The sequence below is a fragment of the Callithrix jacchus genome, chromosome 6, assembly GCF_049354715.1.
Source record: "Callithrix jacchus isolate 240 chromosome 6, calJac240_pri, whole genome shotgun sequence".
In the NCBI taxonomy this organism is placed as follows: domain Eukaryota; kingdom Metazoa; phylum Chordata; class Mammalia; order Primates; family Cebidae; genus Callithrix; species Callithrix jacchus.
In genome coordinates this window covers 63,422,271-63,441,526 of record NC_133507.1, presented here as the reverse complement: position 1 = coordinate 63,441,526, position 19,256 = coordinate 63,422,271, and the positions used below count along the sequence as shown (strand labels likewise).

At 31.8% G+C, this 19,256-nt stretch overlaps 1 protein-coding gene and 1 long non-coding RNA gene across 6 annotated transcripts in view; one reads left to right on the top strand and one right to left on the bottom strand.

The window, feature by feature from the left end:
- Nucleotides 1-19,256, top strand: part of LOC144576646 (uncharacterized) — a 257,148-nt gene that overhangs the window by 55,384 nt on the left and 182,508 nt on the right. For all 4 annotated transcript variants that reach the window (XR_013518895.1, XR_013518897.1, XR_013518896.1 and 1 more), the window contains one exon: nt 13,203-13,382. This is a non-coding gene — a long non-coding RNA (uncharacterized LOC144576646). The remainder of the gene's footprint in view (nt 1-13,202; nt 13,383-19,256) is intronic.
- Nucleotides 11,425-19,256, bottom strand: part of SCN9A (sodium voltage-gated channel alpha subunit 9) — a 198,401-nt gene continuing 190,569 nt past the window's right edge. For both annotated transcript variants that reach the window (XM_054258311.2, XM_054258312.2), the window contains exons 25-27: nt 18,032-18,136; nt 17,498-17,768; nt 11,425-13,428 (exon numbers count right to left, since the gene is read on the bottom strand). In XM_054258311.2, coding sequence (XP_054114286.2) covers nt 12,236-13,428; nt 17,498-17,768; nt 18,032-18,136 — 1,569 coding nt within the window. In that variant the 3' untranslated portion in view covers nt 11,425-12,235. The remainder of the gene's footprint in view (nt 13,429-17,497; nt 17,769-18,031; nt 18,137-19,256) is intronic.

Here is a 19,256-nt window from a genome sequence, read left to right as displayed (position 1 = left end):
GTTAGGGCTTTTTTTTTCTGTAATTTTTGTCTCTCTATTGGCATTCTCTATTTGGTGACAACTTGCTCTTATAAGTCCTTTAGTTCTTTAGACATGGTCTCCTTTCGTTTTAGGGACATATTTAAAATAGCTTTAAAAACATATTTGTATTTAATTATTATACAAATAGTTTTGTGATCGTATTTTAAATCTTTACCTAGTAATCCAATAGCCTGGCTTCCTTGTGGACTTTTTTACTGAGCACTTTTTCTTTTTCTATGTATAGACCATATTTACTTATTGTTTTCCACGCCTCAAAATCTTGATAACTGAACATTTAAAATAATATAAGGTAGCAGCTATACAAGAAGCATGGCAGCATATGTTTCTGGGGAGGTGTCATGGAGCTTTTATTTATAGTGGAAGGCAAAGTAGGAGCAGGCATCTTACAGGGCAAGAGCAGGAGGAAGAGAGAGAGAGAGGGAGATCCTACATATGTTTAAACAATCAAATCTTACAATAAGTTACTGATAATAGCACCAGGAGGATGATGCTAAACAATGAAAAATCTCCCCCATGATTCAATCACTTCCTACCAGACCTCACTGCCAACATTGGGGATTATAATCAAACATGAGATTTGCGTGGAAACACAGATCCAAACAATATCATTCTCCTTTCTTTTGGGTTTCTCATTATTGCTCTCTATTCTCATTGTGGTGTACCTGCTGTTTTTTTTTGGTTTTTTTTTTGGAGATGGGATTGGGACTTTCCAAACATAAATTAGTATAATCTCTATTCCTTTTCCTATGTGGACACTGAAGTCTCTGTTCAGTTAGCTCAGTAGTAACCTAATGACTGCACAGAAATTTCCGTAAATGTCTTGGATCAGTAAATCTACCAGTTTTTGCCGAGGAACTCTTTGCTTACTGAGACATACCTTTAAGACTCAAGAATGCAGTGTATAACTCTGCCTTAGCCTTCTTTTTATGCTAATATGAAGTCTCAAACTTGACCAGAGGTGAGAGCTCAGGACATGGGCACCGACTCAGGATGCTTGCAGCCCTGTGATTGCATGTGGCCTTGCAGATTCCCAGAAATATTGGAGCTTCATGAAGACTATTAAAGACATCTCATTCCAAAGCTTTTTGTTGTAAATTTTCTGATCATCTTTTTAATTCCCATACTCTCAACATTATCTCAGACAGATGCAATATACAATTATTGCAAACAACACAAGGGAAAACGTTCACACTGGATGAACTTTGAGTCAGGCCAAACAAAGGCAGCCTTGCAAATGGGTTTACCATAGAACTGCCAGGGAGGTCAAATAATGGCAGTCTTCTGAGAATAGTTTTGGGAAACTCCAAACTTGTTCTGCCTCTCCATTGGCTTCTAGATTTCAGGTTTTTACTGTATTGTGGGTTGGTTTTCAAAGCTACTCTTAATTTTTAAGGCTAATATCGACCTTGCTATTCTTATTCAGATTCAGCTATTTTTCTTGAGTAAATCCTCTTTTGGTTAGGTCCTAGAGTTCCGAATAGAAGTGGTTTTGATAATTTTTGCCAATGTTTCTATTTTTTTTAATGGAGAAGCAATTTTCAGAAGTCTTTACTTGGATATTTCTACTGATGTTTTGAAAACAAAAACTAAAAATGGGGAAAACATGAACATATGCTTCACAGAAGAAGATACTCAATTTTACTCAAGTTTCTATTTTTATAATATGGGTCCTGCTATGTGCTGAAAAGGTAGATTTCATGAGAGATGACAATGATTATGTTAAGCCTTAACATGCTTCTCATTGGCTCATGCAATGTGACTTTTAAATCTATTCTATGGAAATTCTTATACTGAATGATAGAATCTTACAGGGCTTAGTTGTTTGACAATTCTGTAGAATTTTGTAATGCTGATTATCTTCTCTTTCTGAAGTATTGTTGTGCTTCTCCCTTTTCCTTACATATACTCTTCCTGGTTGACTTGATCTCATGGTTTGGCTTCAGCCACCCCAGGAAGCAATAGCTCATGGATATGTGTATCTAACCCTAATGTCTCCATTGAACTCCATACTTTCATATCCAATTACTTTTAAGACTTCTTTAGCCCTTAATACCTCAAACTTAACACATTCAAACTAAGTTGTATTCAGTTTTTAAAAGTCAGATCTTGGCTATTTGGCTAGATGGAAGTAGTCCTCCATCCTGTTCTCATTATAGATATACAAATATAGCATAGCCCTATCATCATTGACTAACTTTTCCAGGATATTGTATCTGCTTACTGTCATTTTATTGAGTTTATGACTGAATCCTAGATTGAGAGGTACTTCCAAAATGCATAGTTTCTGCTATGTGTTTATGTACTTGGGAACTGCTGAGTGTCAGTCTTATAGCTAAGAAAACTGAGGCTCAGAAAATATACTATGTTTTTCAAGTGTACAACCACATTGTTAGTGACAAATATTTAAATTCTTGATTTCGGATAACAAGATACTGCTATTTAAATGTATATTAACATTTTTGACAATTCCTAAAGACCAAAGCTTGCATTTCAAAAGCAGAGCTTATATTTTTTAAGTGGTTTCAATGTCATGTCTCATTTGCTTTATTAATCTCATAAAGATGAATAGATTAGTTTTGTTGACTTTAGGTCCCAAGGTGATGGAAGCAGGGAGGAAGCTCTCTTACACTAGGAGGAAGTAACTTGACAGGAAGAAATGCTATAGGGGAAAAATGTTGAAGGCTACCATTTGAAGCTGCCAGAATGGTTCCTCAGTTTTGTGCAGCTTAATGTGCTCCAGCTCAGTGTCACAAAGCTAAAGTCAATTGCTTCTCTTATTCTTCTTGGCCTCCTCTTTGCCCATAACCTGCTGTAAGTAGTATTCTGGCTGAGGCTTGTAGGAGGTAGGCCCACTTGTCTTTAAAATAAATGGACAATGTATGATTCTTTATAGATAAGCATATCTTTTCATTGCATGCACCAGGCCAAATTAGGTAACTAAACCATTTATTAATCTTTGTTCTGAATTTAAGATAGAAATGAGTGATTGAATAAGATTAGTAAATTAAAGTAAATTGGGCAGAAAATAAAGCATGGAATTCTTTTCCACTTCTGTTTCCTCCTCTTTTTTTTTTTTTTTTTTTTTTTGAGACGGAATTTCACTCTTGTTACCCAGGCTGGAGTGCAATGGCGTGATCTTGGCTCACTGCAACCTCTGCCTCCTGTGTTCAGGAAATTCTCCTGCCTCAGCCTCCTGAGTAGCTGGGATTACAGGCACGTGCCACCATGCCCAGCTAATTTTTTTTTTTTTTTGTATTTTTAGTAGAAATGGGGTTTCACCTTGTTGACCAGGATGGTCTCAATCTCTTGACCTTGTGATCAAGAGGCCCGCCTCAGCCTCCCAAAGTGCTGGGATTACAGGCATGAGCCACCGCACCCAGCTCCTCCTCCTCTTTTATCAGAGCTTTATCAGACTGATTCTATTAAGGTAATGGACAAAAAGCAATATATCGAGATGAGCTGTGTTGTTCAGGGTGTTACAACATAATTTTGTCTTTATTGTTTTTTAGACAGAGTCAATTATATTTGATATTTAGAAGTTTGGTTGTAAATGTCACAGGATTTTTTTTAAGAGAAAGATATTTTCTGTGGCATATCCTACTTCTTTTTCATCCATACAATTTTGTTACAAAATTAGCTCATAATTTCTAAAAATGAGAACAGAATTACAATTATAATAACCTATCTTCAGTCAGAGGACACATTTTTATTTTAAATGTAAATTTTAATCCTTGTCTCATTCATTGTCTTTGGACAGAAATGTTAAAAAAAGATGAGTATTTTTATTTTTTTAATACACTTAAAGGAGTGAGAAATTAAATAAGTATTAAGGATTTTAAAAGTTAGCCGATGGGTTATGTTTCTCTGGAAAAACAGCTTATGTATTATTGAAATAAATTTCTAGAGGGGAGTACATCTGAATTAGAGAATTGTATAAGTCTCAAGCCCTAGAAAACTTTAATCTGGATTTTCTCTGACTTGTTTTGGATCACAGCACAAGCAAGGGATGTTTGCTTGGTGGACCTATGCTGAATATAAAATTTTATTCAAGAAAAGTTGAGGAAAAAAGTTATAATTTTCTTCAACCAGCAGCATGAGAAAACTTAAATAGGCATTTCCACATGTAATAAAATAAAGCCCCAGTTATCCATTCAGGATATGATCTGAAAAAGTTGATCTGAAATGTTATGTCTGAATTATTTTCTTTGAAAAAAGTTCTTCCTTTTTAAAATAAAATTAAATTTTATTATTATACTTTAAGTTCTGAGATACATGTGCAGAATGTGCAGGTTTGTTACGTAAGTATACACATGCCATAGTTGTTTGCTGCACCCATCAACCCATCATCTACATTAGGTATTTCTCCTAATGCTGTTCCTCCCCTAGCCCCCACCCCACAACAGGTCCCAGTGTATGATGTTTCCCTTCCTGTGACCATGTGATCTCATTTTTCAACTCCCACTTACGAGTGAGAACATGCAGTGTTTGGTTTTCTATTCTTGTGTTAGTTTGCTAAGAATGATGGTTTCCAACTTCATCCATGTCCCTGCAAAGGACATGAACTCATCCTTTTTTATGGCTGCATAGTATTTCTTGGTGTACATGTGCCACATTTTCTTAATCCAGACTATCATTGATATGCACTTGGGTTGGTTCCGAGTCTTTACTATTGTGAACAGTGACACAATACACATATGTGTGCATGTGTCTTTATAGTATAATGATTTATAATCTTTTGGGGATATACCCAGTAATGGAATTGCTGGGTCAAATGGTATTTCTGGTTCTAGATCCTTGAGGAGTCACTATGCTGTGTACCATAATGACGGAACTAATTTACACTCCCACCAACAGTGTAAAAGTTTTCCTTTTTCTCTACACCCTTACCAGCATCTCTTATTTCCTGACTTTTTAACAATTGCCATTCTAACTGGCATGAGATGGCATCTCACTGTGGTTTTGATTTCTTTAATGACCAGTGATGATAAGCTTTTTTTCATATTTGTTGGCCGTGTGGGTCTGTTCATATCCTTCACCCACTTTTTGATGGGGTTGTTTGCTTTTTTCTTGTAAATTTGTTTAAGTTCTTTGTAGATTCTGGATATTAACCCTTTGTCAGAAGAATAGATTGAAGAAATTTTCTCCCATTCTGTATGTTGCCTGTTCACTCTGATTATATTTTCTTTTCCTGTGCAGAAGATCTTTAGTTTAATTAGATCCCATTTGTCAATTTTGGCTTTTGTTGCCATTGCTTTTGGTGTTTTAGTCATGAAGTCCTTGCCTATGTCTAAAACCAACATCAAAATGATAATACTCTGGCTCCTGCTTTTGCTCTAAGTAATAATCTATTATTGTCTCTGACTCCTGAGTCTCATGTCTTCTGCAAGCATGTAACATGCTAAAGTGAATTATGTAAATCTAAGAGTGAAATACATAATGCACCCTTCCTTAAATGTACTGACATGGAAACTTTTTGTGTTCCACATGAAATGTTTTGGAAGACATTTGCTGAAAAGTCTCTTGGCCTACATTTCAAAGGCATGAGTAGATCAAGTACACTTCAGATTCTCTTTGACTTTGAGAAGATTTGCTTCAGGGTAAAAATTTGATAAGGTGCCTTGTCAAGAATAAGGCACACTGAATGGTGGACATGAATAGGATAGTCAACAGGGAAGAAAATCTCCTCCTTTAAATTTTTGATGACAATTAGCCTTTGCTTTCTACATCAGGCTTCGGCAGCTGAGATCAACGTGCCAATCTGTCTCACTGGTGTCTCTCTTTTTACTTCCACAGTCTGTATGAACCATTGTGGTTTGATAAGACAACTTTCCAGCAGCATTTGCTCATCTGTATTTATACATTAGCACGGCACATTGGAACACAGAATCATGTATTTGTGTTTAATCCTTCGTAACAAATGATCACAAATTTAACAGCTTAAAAGAATACAAATGTATTATCTCACAATTTTGTGAGGCAGGAACCTGGATATAGTTATCTGTATTTTGTATAAAGACACATGTAACCCCACCCATTTTTTTTCTGTTGTTAGAAGGAATTAGTGTATCAGAGTTGGTTTATACCCTTTTCTTATATGAGCAAGATATAGTTCTTTCTCATATAAAAATGAGCAGTTCTCAAGAGTAGCCTAAAAGCAGGATAAAGCACATTAGCATATTATGTACAGAATAGAGGAGACAAGATATTTAAAAATAAGAGAGTAAATCCTGAGATTCTTCAGCTGAAAGGCCAGCCATAAGTAAAAGAATGTACTTCTTTAAAGCGGCACATGGAAACCAAAATTGTGTTTTCAAGTATTTGGAAATAATAATTTAATGGGATCATTCTTAATATTTGTTCTATATAGTTTTCCCATAAATCCCACATTTTATATATCACTAAAAATAGAAATGAATCATGATGGTATGATAGATAAGAATTATATTTTTATAAAAAGAATATGAACTACCTTGGAGACATTTTGTTTTGTAGGAAATAAAATCAGAACTAGGTCATGCCAGCAAATATTAAAACTTAAACAGGAAAAACTTTTGCTCAATCCTACTAGATTTTCAAAATTTTTAACAAACTCTAAATCTTTTCTATATATTTTGCATTGCTTTATCTATTGTTTCTATTGTTTATAAGAATGTTTTAAAAGAGATTCAAGCTAAATCACATTGATGCAGTTATTACCAATGTCTCATAAATCTCTTCAAATTAGTTTTTTTCCAGACAGATCAATTATTAATGTAGCTATGGCTCTCAGTAATAGGGAGTGAAGCTAAGTGTAGCATGTTTGCTCTGTTGCTTGTTTATAACCATCAATTATTCATGTTTCATTTCCTGTGTGCATCAGATGCTATTGCAGCAAAAGTCCCCTCTGCTCTAGCTAGTATGTAATATCTCCCTCCCTTGAGAGAGATTACCATATTCCCTGCAGCTCATTTTGCTTGGGTTATGGCATAGTGTTATCTACAATGTGAAAGAATTTAGTTTTATTGTTGTAAAATATTTGTATGTATGACAATCACTTAGTTGAAATGGATTACAGTATTATTCAGTGATTATAATTCTATTTTGCAGAGTGGCTATTATGACTATCAGTACAGAAGTCCCAAGGAATATTTTACCCTTTTTACATGCTATAATGATAGCACACAAAGTTGAAACAATGGCAATTATTTTAGAATTTTTTTTTTTTTTTTTTGAGACGGGGTCTCACTCTGTCACCCAGGCTGGACTGCAGTGGCGTAATCTCGGCTCACTGCAACCTCCACCTCTTGGGTTTAAGCGATTCTTCTGCCTCAGCCTTCTGAGTAGCTGGGACTGCAGGTGCCCGCCACCACACCTGGCTAATTTTTGTATTTTTAGTAGAGACAAGCCTTCATCATATTGGCCAGGCTGGTCTTGAACTCCTGACTTTGTGATCCACCCACCTGAGCCTCCCAAAGTGCTGGGATTACAGGCATGAGCCACCATGCCTGGCCTAGAATATCTTACCTAATGACCATCAACAGGACTTGCTGCTCTCAACTAAAATAGAGTATTAATTACTCAGCTAAAACTGGGAAGAACCACCTCAATTTTCTTGGGAATAAGCTAGACCTTTGTAAATGTGCATATTTCCTGATTTTAATATGTTGTTTGAATTCATAAATCTCAAAAGTAGCCAAATTTTTGACATATTTGGTGTATATGCCACATTACTAAATATTTACTACCTATTAAATTCTTTTGGGTGCATGAAACTCTTTTGGTCACTATAGTTATACTTAGCCATACAAAATAGAGAAAATATTGTCATTATTTAACATTCATGGAGAGTGCATTTTTCCTGTATGATACAGAGGTAGCTTGGGTTCTTACATATTTAGTAGCAAATTGGTTGCCATACTAACTACTGTTACTACTAACATAAATTCTTAATTCTGTGTTTTCACTGTTCTAATTTCTTCATGAAGCTTGTCTCATTCTATCCTTACAACCACAAAATGAAGTAGTACCATCCTCCTCCTTTTATAGATGAGAAAGCTGAGAGCCATATAGGTTAAAGAATGCATTCAGCAAACACATAGGGTCATGGCTTAACTGTGATACAAATATAGTTCTAGTCCTAGAACCCAAGCTTTTGGCCATTATATATGCTATGTCACCTCTTAAGAGCTGGTACAGCTTTCTCATCTGTAAAATGAGGAAAAGAATAATACTCCATGATGTGGTTGTAAGGGTAGAATGAGACAAGCTACACAAAGAAATTAGAACAATGACTGACAATACAAAATCAAAAATTTATATTAGTAGTAATAGTATTTAGTATGGCAACTAATTTGCTACTAAAAATGTAAAACCCAGGATACCTCTGTGTCCTACAGGAACAATGCACTCTCCATGAACCAAAGCTTTTAGCCAGTATGTATGCTATGCCACCTCTTAATGCCATTACACAAAAAAGTATACATCACTGTGTGGCTAAATGTTTGCATATTTTTGCATCCTATCTCAATTTTCTCCTTTTGCACAAACGTTGTGAATTTCAAGAAATTGCTTTGGAACTCTAGATTCTTTATCCTTGTCTTTGTTGTCCTCCATAAGAAGTGTCTGTGGATGTTTGAAACTGTCCTTCTTTCAATGAAAAAGGAAAAGCTATCAGTTGCTGCAACTTATTTAGATATGCACTGACTTTACCCACATATGGTTATTCTCACTGAAACAGAAAATACATATAAACATAATTTTATTTTTATGACTTTTATTCTTAGATTCTATTACAATGTATCAGTCTCAAGTATAACTACAATATAATTTATAACAAACTGGAACATCTTGAGCATTCATAGATCTATGAAATTTGTAAAGAATCCCATGTAAACAGCTTTATTATATTCATGGCTATTTATTTTCATGAAGCAATTCTTGATTTTTTTTCCCTCAAGAATTTAATAACATAATAAACAGCAGATATTTAAAAAAAATTGGTGGCCTTATTCTTAAGTCCTAAACCCAGGCCAATTCCCTGGCCATCCTAATTTAGTTGGCTCTTCTTTCAGTACGTAATTAACATTTCTCTGAAACAGCTATTTAGAACTGCTTTATTTACATATGCATTTTATTTTCACTCTTTTTAACAAAGCTATCAAACTTCTATAAAATCATGCTAAATATTTGGGTTGCAATGTTCAATAATCAGCATTTAAAAACAGCTCATAAGTCACCCAAGTCTTTTGCAAACTAGGTAACTATCAAAAAGCTAAAATTAGATTCTCTAATTTTCATTTGTATTGAGTGTATAGATTTGTGTTTAAAACTGTTTGGGGCAAAGTGCCTCATGCCTGTAGTCTCAGCATGTTGGCAGGTCATGGCAGTAGGACCACTTGAGGCCAGGAGTTTGAAACCAGCTGAGGCAGCACAGCAAAACCCCTTCTCTACGAAGATTTAAATATTAGTGAGGCATGGTGGCATGCGCCTGTAGATCTAGCTACTTTGGAGGTGGAGGCAGGAGGGTTGCTTGAGCCAAGAGTTGAGGCTGCAGTGAGCTATGATCATGCCACTGCATGCTAGCCTGGGTGACAGAGCTAGACCTGGTATCTTAAATAATTCTTTTAAACCCGTTTGCTTCTATTTTATTCTAATTTAAATTCTTCAGTTTAACTGTCATCCTATATTGTTGGGTGTAATAAGTTCAGTGATTATAAAATTTAAATATTAGTATGATGCCACCTTCCGAAGGGTGATAAAATCAGTACAAAGTAATCCACATGGAAAGAGAAGTCTAATTTTACTTCAATCTTGTACTTAATAAGCTCTTCGTTCCAAATATTGTTTTTAATTGATAATAAGTCAAAAGTAAACATTCCTGGAACAAACATAAATATATATAAAACTTAACCATGTTATAAAAAAATCATAGTTCATAGTTCATCATGAAATAGAAAAAAAGAACAACTTTATATATTTTTGATATGCTAAGAAGAAATTGTGTTAATGAACCGGTTGCCCATATTATATTTTATTTTACATAAAAAAAGGCAAGGTAAAAACATTGATAGCAAATTACACACAAACCTGCCAAACATCTTTTCATACTATATTTTATAAGTATTCATAATACAGTTATATTTGTGAGTTTGAAATAATGATAGCTTGAATTCAAATATAAGGTGATGTTAAATTCCTAATTGAATGTATTAAAAATCTTACAAATATAATATATTTTGTATAGGTCCTTAAATTATCAAAACCTATTTTCAACAGGCTTGGCAGGTATGTTATGCAATGATCTATATAATCTAGGGAAACACTGCATGGTGTCTTTCATATTAAATTAAAAAGTGATTCAGATAATCTAAGATGAATGTACAGTGGTATAAAGAATCTTTAGCCCTAGATTTATTTTTATTCTTACATTGGAACAAATATCTCAAAGTAATAACAGATGTTATGAAATATATCACAATTTAAAAACATCCTAAACTTCCTGTCTCATTCTTTAAACATAACTCTTTGTTTCTATAGGAATTTTTAACTTCTTCTTTTTAATTTGCCAGAACAACAAAAAAAATGTGCTTTAAACATTTATTATATAAATGTAATTTATTTTTAAAATATAAAAAGCAAATTAGTGAGATATTTTATATATTTGCTTCAAAACCTCCCACAAAAATATTCTAAATAAAACTACTTTCTACCTGTGTAGCTCAATTTTTGTCTGTGCATGAATAACTTTATATAAGATCTCATATTCCTGAAATAAACCCATGAAATAGAAGTATTATGGTTATTTCTTTTAAAATTAGTATTAATAGGTGTTTTTAAAAAAAAAAAAAAAACTAGATGTCTACAGCTAATTCAAAATGAATATGTGCTTGATAAATTATAAGCCCAGGGTACTGTGTTGATTGAGGCAAAATATAATTCATATCATAGAATTTTAAGAAGAAGGTGACATCTTCCTCATTATATAAACTGAAGTATATAGTTCCAAAGGGTTACTCTGATAATTTAGGAAAATAAGTTGGTGGCAAGGAAGCAAGTTGGTAAGAATCCCTATTTGAATGCTTTTTTATTCATACTAAACACTTATTTGTGTTGAAAGTCTGCCATATAATATGATTTGAAAGCTTGCCAAACACAGGATGATATACAGGTGATGCAATAAATACTGTGCCCAAGTTATTACCTGCTCAAATATGTACCACAGTCAAACAACTAACTGCATATCAGGAAGCATTTCATCAACTTTGTTTACAGCTAAAGGACGACTAAACAATACTGCAAAAGAAAGCATGAAAATGTGACACAAGAGATTAACAGACTATTATCAGAACTTTGGGCAGCACAATGTTAGGTTATATAAATAATAGCAGATAGAACTTTCATCAATTATTTTTTTCTCAATTATCTTTATTTTTTTCAAGGAGTATAATATGTACTTAGAATAATTTTTCTAAGTTTTGTGGTTATTCTATGAACAAAAAGAATATGGGAGAAGGGCTATGAAACACAATACTCTAAGGGTAGGTCTTATCCTGGTTGGCATGTGAGTCAAGATGAATGAAAAGCGTCTGTAGAAATGAATAGCCTCCACATAGTTTTAATCCCATGGCATTTTATAGGCACATATAAATTGGTTCTGATGCGATGTAGAATAAGTTTAAGCACCTTAAAATATAGAATAACCTCTGTACATTGATAAAAAGTCAAGCTCCCTAATAATGCATTTTAACTAAACATCATTACTAATGTCCATTACTTCTATCAAGCATTTCATTGTGAAGCCAAAGCAAAATACTTTTGTTGATTTCCAAAGAATATATAAATAATAGATTTTTCTGTGTGTGTTTATTTACATGGGAAACATGAAAATTACAGTCCTGTGAAAACACAACAAGGCAGATGTAAAAGTTTTCCACACAGTCTTCTGATTTATTAAATACCAAAAAATTAAATCACCTTTGTTTCCTATAATCAATAATTCCTACACACTTCTATTACAATTCTTGTAGAATCATCAGTGCAAAAATAACCATTTGCTAATGCTGCCCACCTTTCTTAGAAAATCATAGTTAGTGACTGCACTGCCTTTGAGAATATTTTGATAAAATGGATTTTGGCATAGACCTTCTCAAAAGAGTTATATTAACACAAATAAATCACTTTCACAGGCTGTAAACAATATACCAAAAATGAAGCTCTATTTTTTGCTTTCCTTGCTGTCTTTCCCTTTGTCTTCCTTTTCTGTTCTGTCTTGTTCATATTTCTCTTTGTCTGGCTTTGTTACACTATCATATGAAGGTGGAGAGGTGGTGGATGAAGTGGCATCTGTTTTTTCTGGACTTGAGTTCTCAATAACATTATCAAAACCCGTAACTTTTTTATTGAGTAAATCATCATCTCTGTCTCCATCTTTTATGTATATACTTGATATATTTTTGACATTTTGCCTTAATCGGTAACGTCTATAAGCACGCTGAATGACAGTAGCTGACACATCCTCTTGTTTCCGTTTTAGTGTGGTTGTAATGGGTTCATAGGACATTTTGGAAGGATTTGCAGACATGAACCTTTCTTCCATCTGTGAACGAAGAGAATCCATTTCTCCACTCTCACCCAGAACACGCTTTGTAAAAGCAAATAAGATGTCAAGGCAGTGGATCCGGTCACCACTGACCATGGGCAGATCCATGGCAATGAGCTGGACTTTGTTGGGTTTTGCTATGAGAAGAGGAGGATCCAGGGCCGCTGCAAAATCAGAGAGCTTGCTGTATTCTATAAACTGAGTTGCATCTGGATCAAACTTTTCCCAAACTTCATAGAACATTTCAAAGTCATCCTCACTCAGAGGTTCAGTACTTTCTTCAGTGGCAACACTAAAATTTTCCAGTATGACTGCAATGTACATGTTCACCACAACCAGGAAAGATATGATGATGTAACTGACAAAGTAGAATATTCCAACAGATGGGTTACCACAGTCTCCTTCAACTGAACTCCCAGGATGAACTTTTTTGGGGTCACAGTCAGGTGGTTTACTGTTAAGAATAGGTGCTAGCAATCCATCCCAGCCAGCAGAGGTTGTAATTTGGAAAAGACAAATCATACTGTTGCCAAAGGTCTCAAAATTGAACATGTCATTAATTCCATCTTCCTTTTTAACATAGGCAAAGTTAGACATTCCAAAGATGGCGTAGATGAACATGACCAGGAAGAGCAGGAGGCCGATGTTAAACAACGCGGGAAGGGACATCATCAAAGCAAAGAGCAGCGTGCGGATCCCTTTTGCTCCTTTGATCAGACGTAGAATTCGGCCAATCCGGGCAAGACGGATCACTCGGAACAGGGTAGGGGACACAAAATATTTTTCAATCATATCGGCTAGAAACATACCTGTGTGTGGAGGGAAATAAAAGAAATAAAAGATTTAAATATCTATGCTACATATAAATGATGACTCTAAACAATTTTATCTGTCATCTCATTTCTTATGAATTCAAGACTTATTTTATACTGAATGCAGTTACTTAACAAAGGATTAAGAAGTTCCAAAGAAAATTGACTAACATTACCACTGCGACGTTTTCTCCTCTTTACTAAGTTCGTGGGCTGTTTATTTCCTCCATAATATTTTTTAAATTATAAGAATCATACCTACTCATACAGATAATTCAGGCAATATAGTTGAATGCTAAAATAGAAAATATAAACTGAAATGTCACCAATAATAACTATTGTCAGTAATTTTTGAGTATCACTTCAGATATTTTTCTGTGCAAGCATATGTGCACACAGATGTATTCATATTATAAAAGCTTTTCTTTGTTATTTAATTAATTCATTAATTTATTAATTAATTTATTTATTTTTCAAGACAGAGTCTCACTGTCACCCAAGCTGGAGTGCAGTGGCATGATCTTGGCTTACTGTAAATTCCGCCTCCTGGGATCAAGTGATTCTCCAGCCTCAGCCTCTTGAGTAGCTGGGACTACAGGCATGCACCACCACACCAGGTTAATTTATATATTTTTGGTAGAGATGAGTTTTACCATGTTAGCCAGGCTGGTCTCAAATGCTTGACTTGAAGTGATACCACACCCCAGCCTCCCAGTGTGCTGGGATTACAGGCAGGAACCACCGTGTACAGACTGTAACCTATTTTAAACACTTTATATGTCATGGAGATATTCCCATATAAATAACAACAAAATAAGTTATTATAGTTATATAATATTCTCTCAAAATAACCACAAATTGAAGAATAACATTTATAGTTTCCATTTTTTGTTACTGAAATGAATATCTAAATAGGTATGTTTTCCTAATTGTATGAGTATTTTTAAACAGTATATTACTGGAACTTGGGTCAGTAGTATAAATAAATTAAATATATAATATATATTACATATAATGTATAAATATATATATTTATACCATTGACCCAAGTTCCAGTAATATATATATAATGTCATAAAGATTAATATTTTATTATTTATTTTACTGATCCAAGTTCCAGTAATATATATAGTCATAAAAATTAATATTTTATTGATATTTATTTTACTGATCCAAGTTCCAGTAATATATATATAATAATGCCATAAAGATTATATATAATCATACATATTATATATATATATATTACTGGAACTTGGGTCAACACCTGTATAAATATATATTTATATATAACAAGTATATCTATATATAAATATTTATACTGTTGACTAAAGTTCCAGTAATATATATAAATATATATGTATATATTTATTATATATTATATATACAATGTATATATAATATATATTTATATTTTAAAATATATATAAAATATATAAATATACAAAAATATTTATATTTTAAAAATATTTATATTTTAAAAATGTATAAATATATATAATACATACAACGTGTATATTATATATTATGTATTATATATAATCTAGTATCTATTATATATAAAATCTAGTGTATATCATGTATTATATATGATATATATAATATACTAGTATATATCCTATATAATGTCATATATGTATTATATATTATATGTTGTATATTATATATGTTATAACATATATATTATATATAATGCATTATATAATATATATTACTGGAACTCAGGTCAACAGTATAAATATATATTAATACATATTTATGTTATATATGTATTATATATTATATATTTCTACTTATATAAAATAATATATATTACTATATATGGTAATATTTAATATATATAGTATTACTATATATAAAATACTACATATATAATATACATTACCATATATATTATATATATATTACTATAAGAAGTACTACATTCTTCTTTATAGTTTTCTTTACCAAAAAGTCTTTATGACATTTCAAAACATATACTATTGGAATTTATTTACATTTTTGGGAAAATAGTCCATAACTTTTCTTGTTTTTTTGTTATTTTGTATCCTTATTGGTTATTTTCAACTTCTGTTTTTGACCTAGCTTGGTATTTGCCCATGTGTCTATTGGGATTTTTATTATTTTCTTATTAATTTATAAGAACAATTTTCTATTTAAAGTATTGATCTTTTCTTGGCCTTAGCTGTTACATAAACATTTCCCCTACTTTTTGTCTTTCAATGTTTTATGATGAATTTTCCCCTAAAGAATATTTGTTTTTTTATACAGCATTTTTCTTTTCTTTTTTTTTTACAAATTTGTGTTATGAATAGAAAGTTGAGTATATTGTTAATATCTATTTCCACATATTTCCTACTATAATCCTTTTTATAACTTTAGATTCATGTGATCTTCTCACTCAGTAAATTAGTAATTATATATTAAAGATTAATTTTGACTCTATTCAAATCCATTGAGTTATTATATTTGAACAGTCTTATTTAGCATCAGTATTATAAGTCTTAGTATCTAGCAGAATAAGCCATCTTTCATCACCCTAATTTTCTTCCAAATGCATTTAGAATCATTTAGACTTAAATTGTCAATTTATTACACCCACTACATAAAAAGACTCATTGATCTTTTCATTAAATTTATAAATTAATAAATAAAAAAATCTTAATTAAAATGAGAGAAGCTTATCTTCTTTAAAAATTATTTATTATGCTTTAATTTCTGGGGTATATGTGCAGAGTGTGCAGGTTTGGACCTCTTCAAGGAGCAAAGCTTATCTAGGTACATGATAATCCTTTCAATTATTTCAGCTTTCATTTATATTCTAAAGTTTTCTTCAGAAGTCATATGATAAAGTTATTAGATATTTTACTTTACTTTTATTCAATAGTGAATAAGGTTTCTAATTTATTAGTATTGGTACATGTAATTTAAAATTTGTAGCTTTTGAATTCTAATTGAATCTCTTTTTAGTTGATTCTCTTTCATTACATGAAAGTCATTCATTATATGAAGAAGTTCATTCATTATAGACGAAGGTGATTATATGACATTTGCTTCATTGTTTGGATATATGTACCTCTTTGTTGTCTTATCTAATTTTATTGGCCAACACTATTAAAAAACAGAGCTAATACAGGGATACTCTTTTTTTCCTTTTAGACTTAATAGGAATGCTTTCAGAATTATTATTGTTAGTATGAAATTCTCACCTAAATTTTAATTCATTTTCTTTTATGTTAATTTTAATATCACTTCTAGGGAAAATAACCTTTTAAAAAATATTGATTTTTAAATGCTTATTCTGTTATATGGCACTCAATTGTATGCACCCTTTTACCTTTCCAGATTGATAACCTATTGACTAAATTTGTAGCAAATAATCTCTATAATCTCTCTTTAAAAATTTTTCAATTCTGAAAAGAAATACAACCCTAAAATACTTTGCAAGATATGTAAAAATAATGAAAAAAAAAAGACATAAAAACAGCCATGGTAATGAATGTGTAGGAAGTATAAAATCACGTGCTATTATTCACAGACATGACCATGGCTGGCTGAGGAATGATTGACATTTTATACACTTGTGAAGTATTAAACCTTAAAAAATAAAACTGGCATTTCTAGAGACCTTAACTTCACTTTAAATTCTGGGATAGTTTTCACAAATTTACAGATATTCTGGCTACTAATACTATTGTTAATCAAATGACAAGTCTCACATGTACTAAAATCAGTAGTGTTTTCAGATTAAACATTGGTTTTCCAAGACACCGCTATATATAAACATGGTAACTAGCTTTGCAAAGGTAATATTAGAAACTAAATGCCAACAAGTATAATTTCCTCCTAACAGATAGAAACATTTGGCTTTGACTCCTATAGTGTAAACCCAGAAACACTGTGATATGATAGACACAGATATTTTTGGGTTTTTTAAAGATTTTTTCATTCTTTCATTATACAGACTTAAGAGTAAATTTGCATTCAAGAGTTCAGAGACTTTCTTGAGCATAAGTGAAATTTAGCTTTCCTCAAAAAATAAAATCTGAATAATAAATGGTCTTACCTACGATGGAGATAATCACAACCACAAAATCAAAAATATTCCATCCTACAGTGAAGTAGTAGTGTCTGAGGGAAATCAGTTTTAGTGCACATTCTCCAGTGAAAAGGATTATGAAAACCAAATTTATCCAATTTAAAACACCAGTCATATATTTACTTTGATCTTCCTTTTCTACCATCATTGTTACCATGTTAAGACAGATAAGAACCATGATAGAGATATCAAACGCTTGATTTGTCACTAGGTCAAATATACATCCTTGGAATTTGTTCTGCAAAGAAACAAGAAAAATATTGAATGCAGCATACATTTTTAAAGTAGTATCTAGAAATTAATGATGAGCATTAAAAATGAATTAGAAATAATTTGAAAATCTATATGCTAAAGATGTACACACACACACGTGTGTATAAATATATATATATATTTATAAATGTATATATAATGTATATATAAATATATATATGTATATACAAATATATATAAGTATATATAAATGTATATATATATTTATAAATATATATTTCTTTTTACCCCTGGTCGAGGAATTGGCTTTTGTGGCTTCTTCGACCCCAACTTTTTCATCGCATTATAGTATTTCTTCTGTTCTTCTGTCATAAAGATGTCTTGACCTCCAAGGTAAAAACACAAAAAATAAAAAATAGTTAAAATCAGAATCATTGTCCAGATTTTTCTATAGATCAGTAAGATAGGTTAAAATGTTTTAATATAGAAATAAAATGTATATGTTCATGGGAGCTATACATAAAATATATCTTATATAATTATGTATCTGTAGAAACATGGGTCTCCAAACATAGTTCAAATGTGCATATGTAAAATATTTGTATTGCATATAATAAGGATTGGCTCAATTTTCTTTTGGTGTGCTAACCAGTATTGTTTTAAACTGTGTACCTGCATCTTTTTTTTATCTGATAGCTGTTTTACTACAAATTTTATTGCTAAATAACAAATGTAATAAGAAAAGTTTAAAGAATTAAAAGTAATGAATATTTTCTTTGATGATTTGGCTAATATTTAGAACTTTTATAAAGAATAGGGGCTATAAACCATAACCAAAATTGTATTAATTTAATATTCATTTTAATATACCATTATTCTTAACAGAAAAAATGGATATAAAATAAAAGATAATATACATTTTGATATCTCTATTTCAAGAAACTCTTTGACTACCTCTTTAAATAAAGGATTTCAACATAAACACTTTATTGAATGTCAACATTATGCTTGACAGAGTTCTAGGTACTGAGGAAGTTATCAATTATCAGACCCAAACTGAAGGACTTTCCAACTGATTATGTAAAAGAAATTATAACTTTTAAAATTCAATAGTAAAAACCTGACATCTAAATGAAGTTTTTTACTGGGAAAGCCTAAATCTCACAAAGGAGGCTAGAAGCTTCAGTTGTTCCCTTTGTTCTCTGCTAATTTCTTAAATTATCTGTAATTTTTACATATTTATGTATATTCTATATTAGTCTGTATTTTCACCTTTAGTCACAGCATAAATTGCTATAATGCATATGATTAAGAATTTATTTTCAAGGATTTATGCTTCCTAGATCTCTACTTAACTTGTAGAGTCCTGGAATGAAAGATGATCTTGTTACAGTTTCCCTTTATTCTCTTGGATTTGGTAATATTCAGCTTTCTCTTATTTAATTTTCTAAAATTCTGTTTGCTGTTGAATGAGAAGCTTCCCATTATATTGCATTTTCTCATTGATCAAATA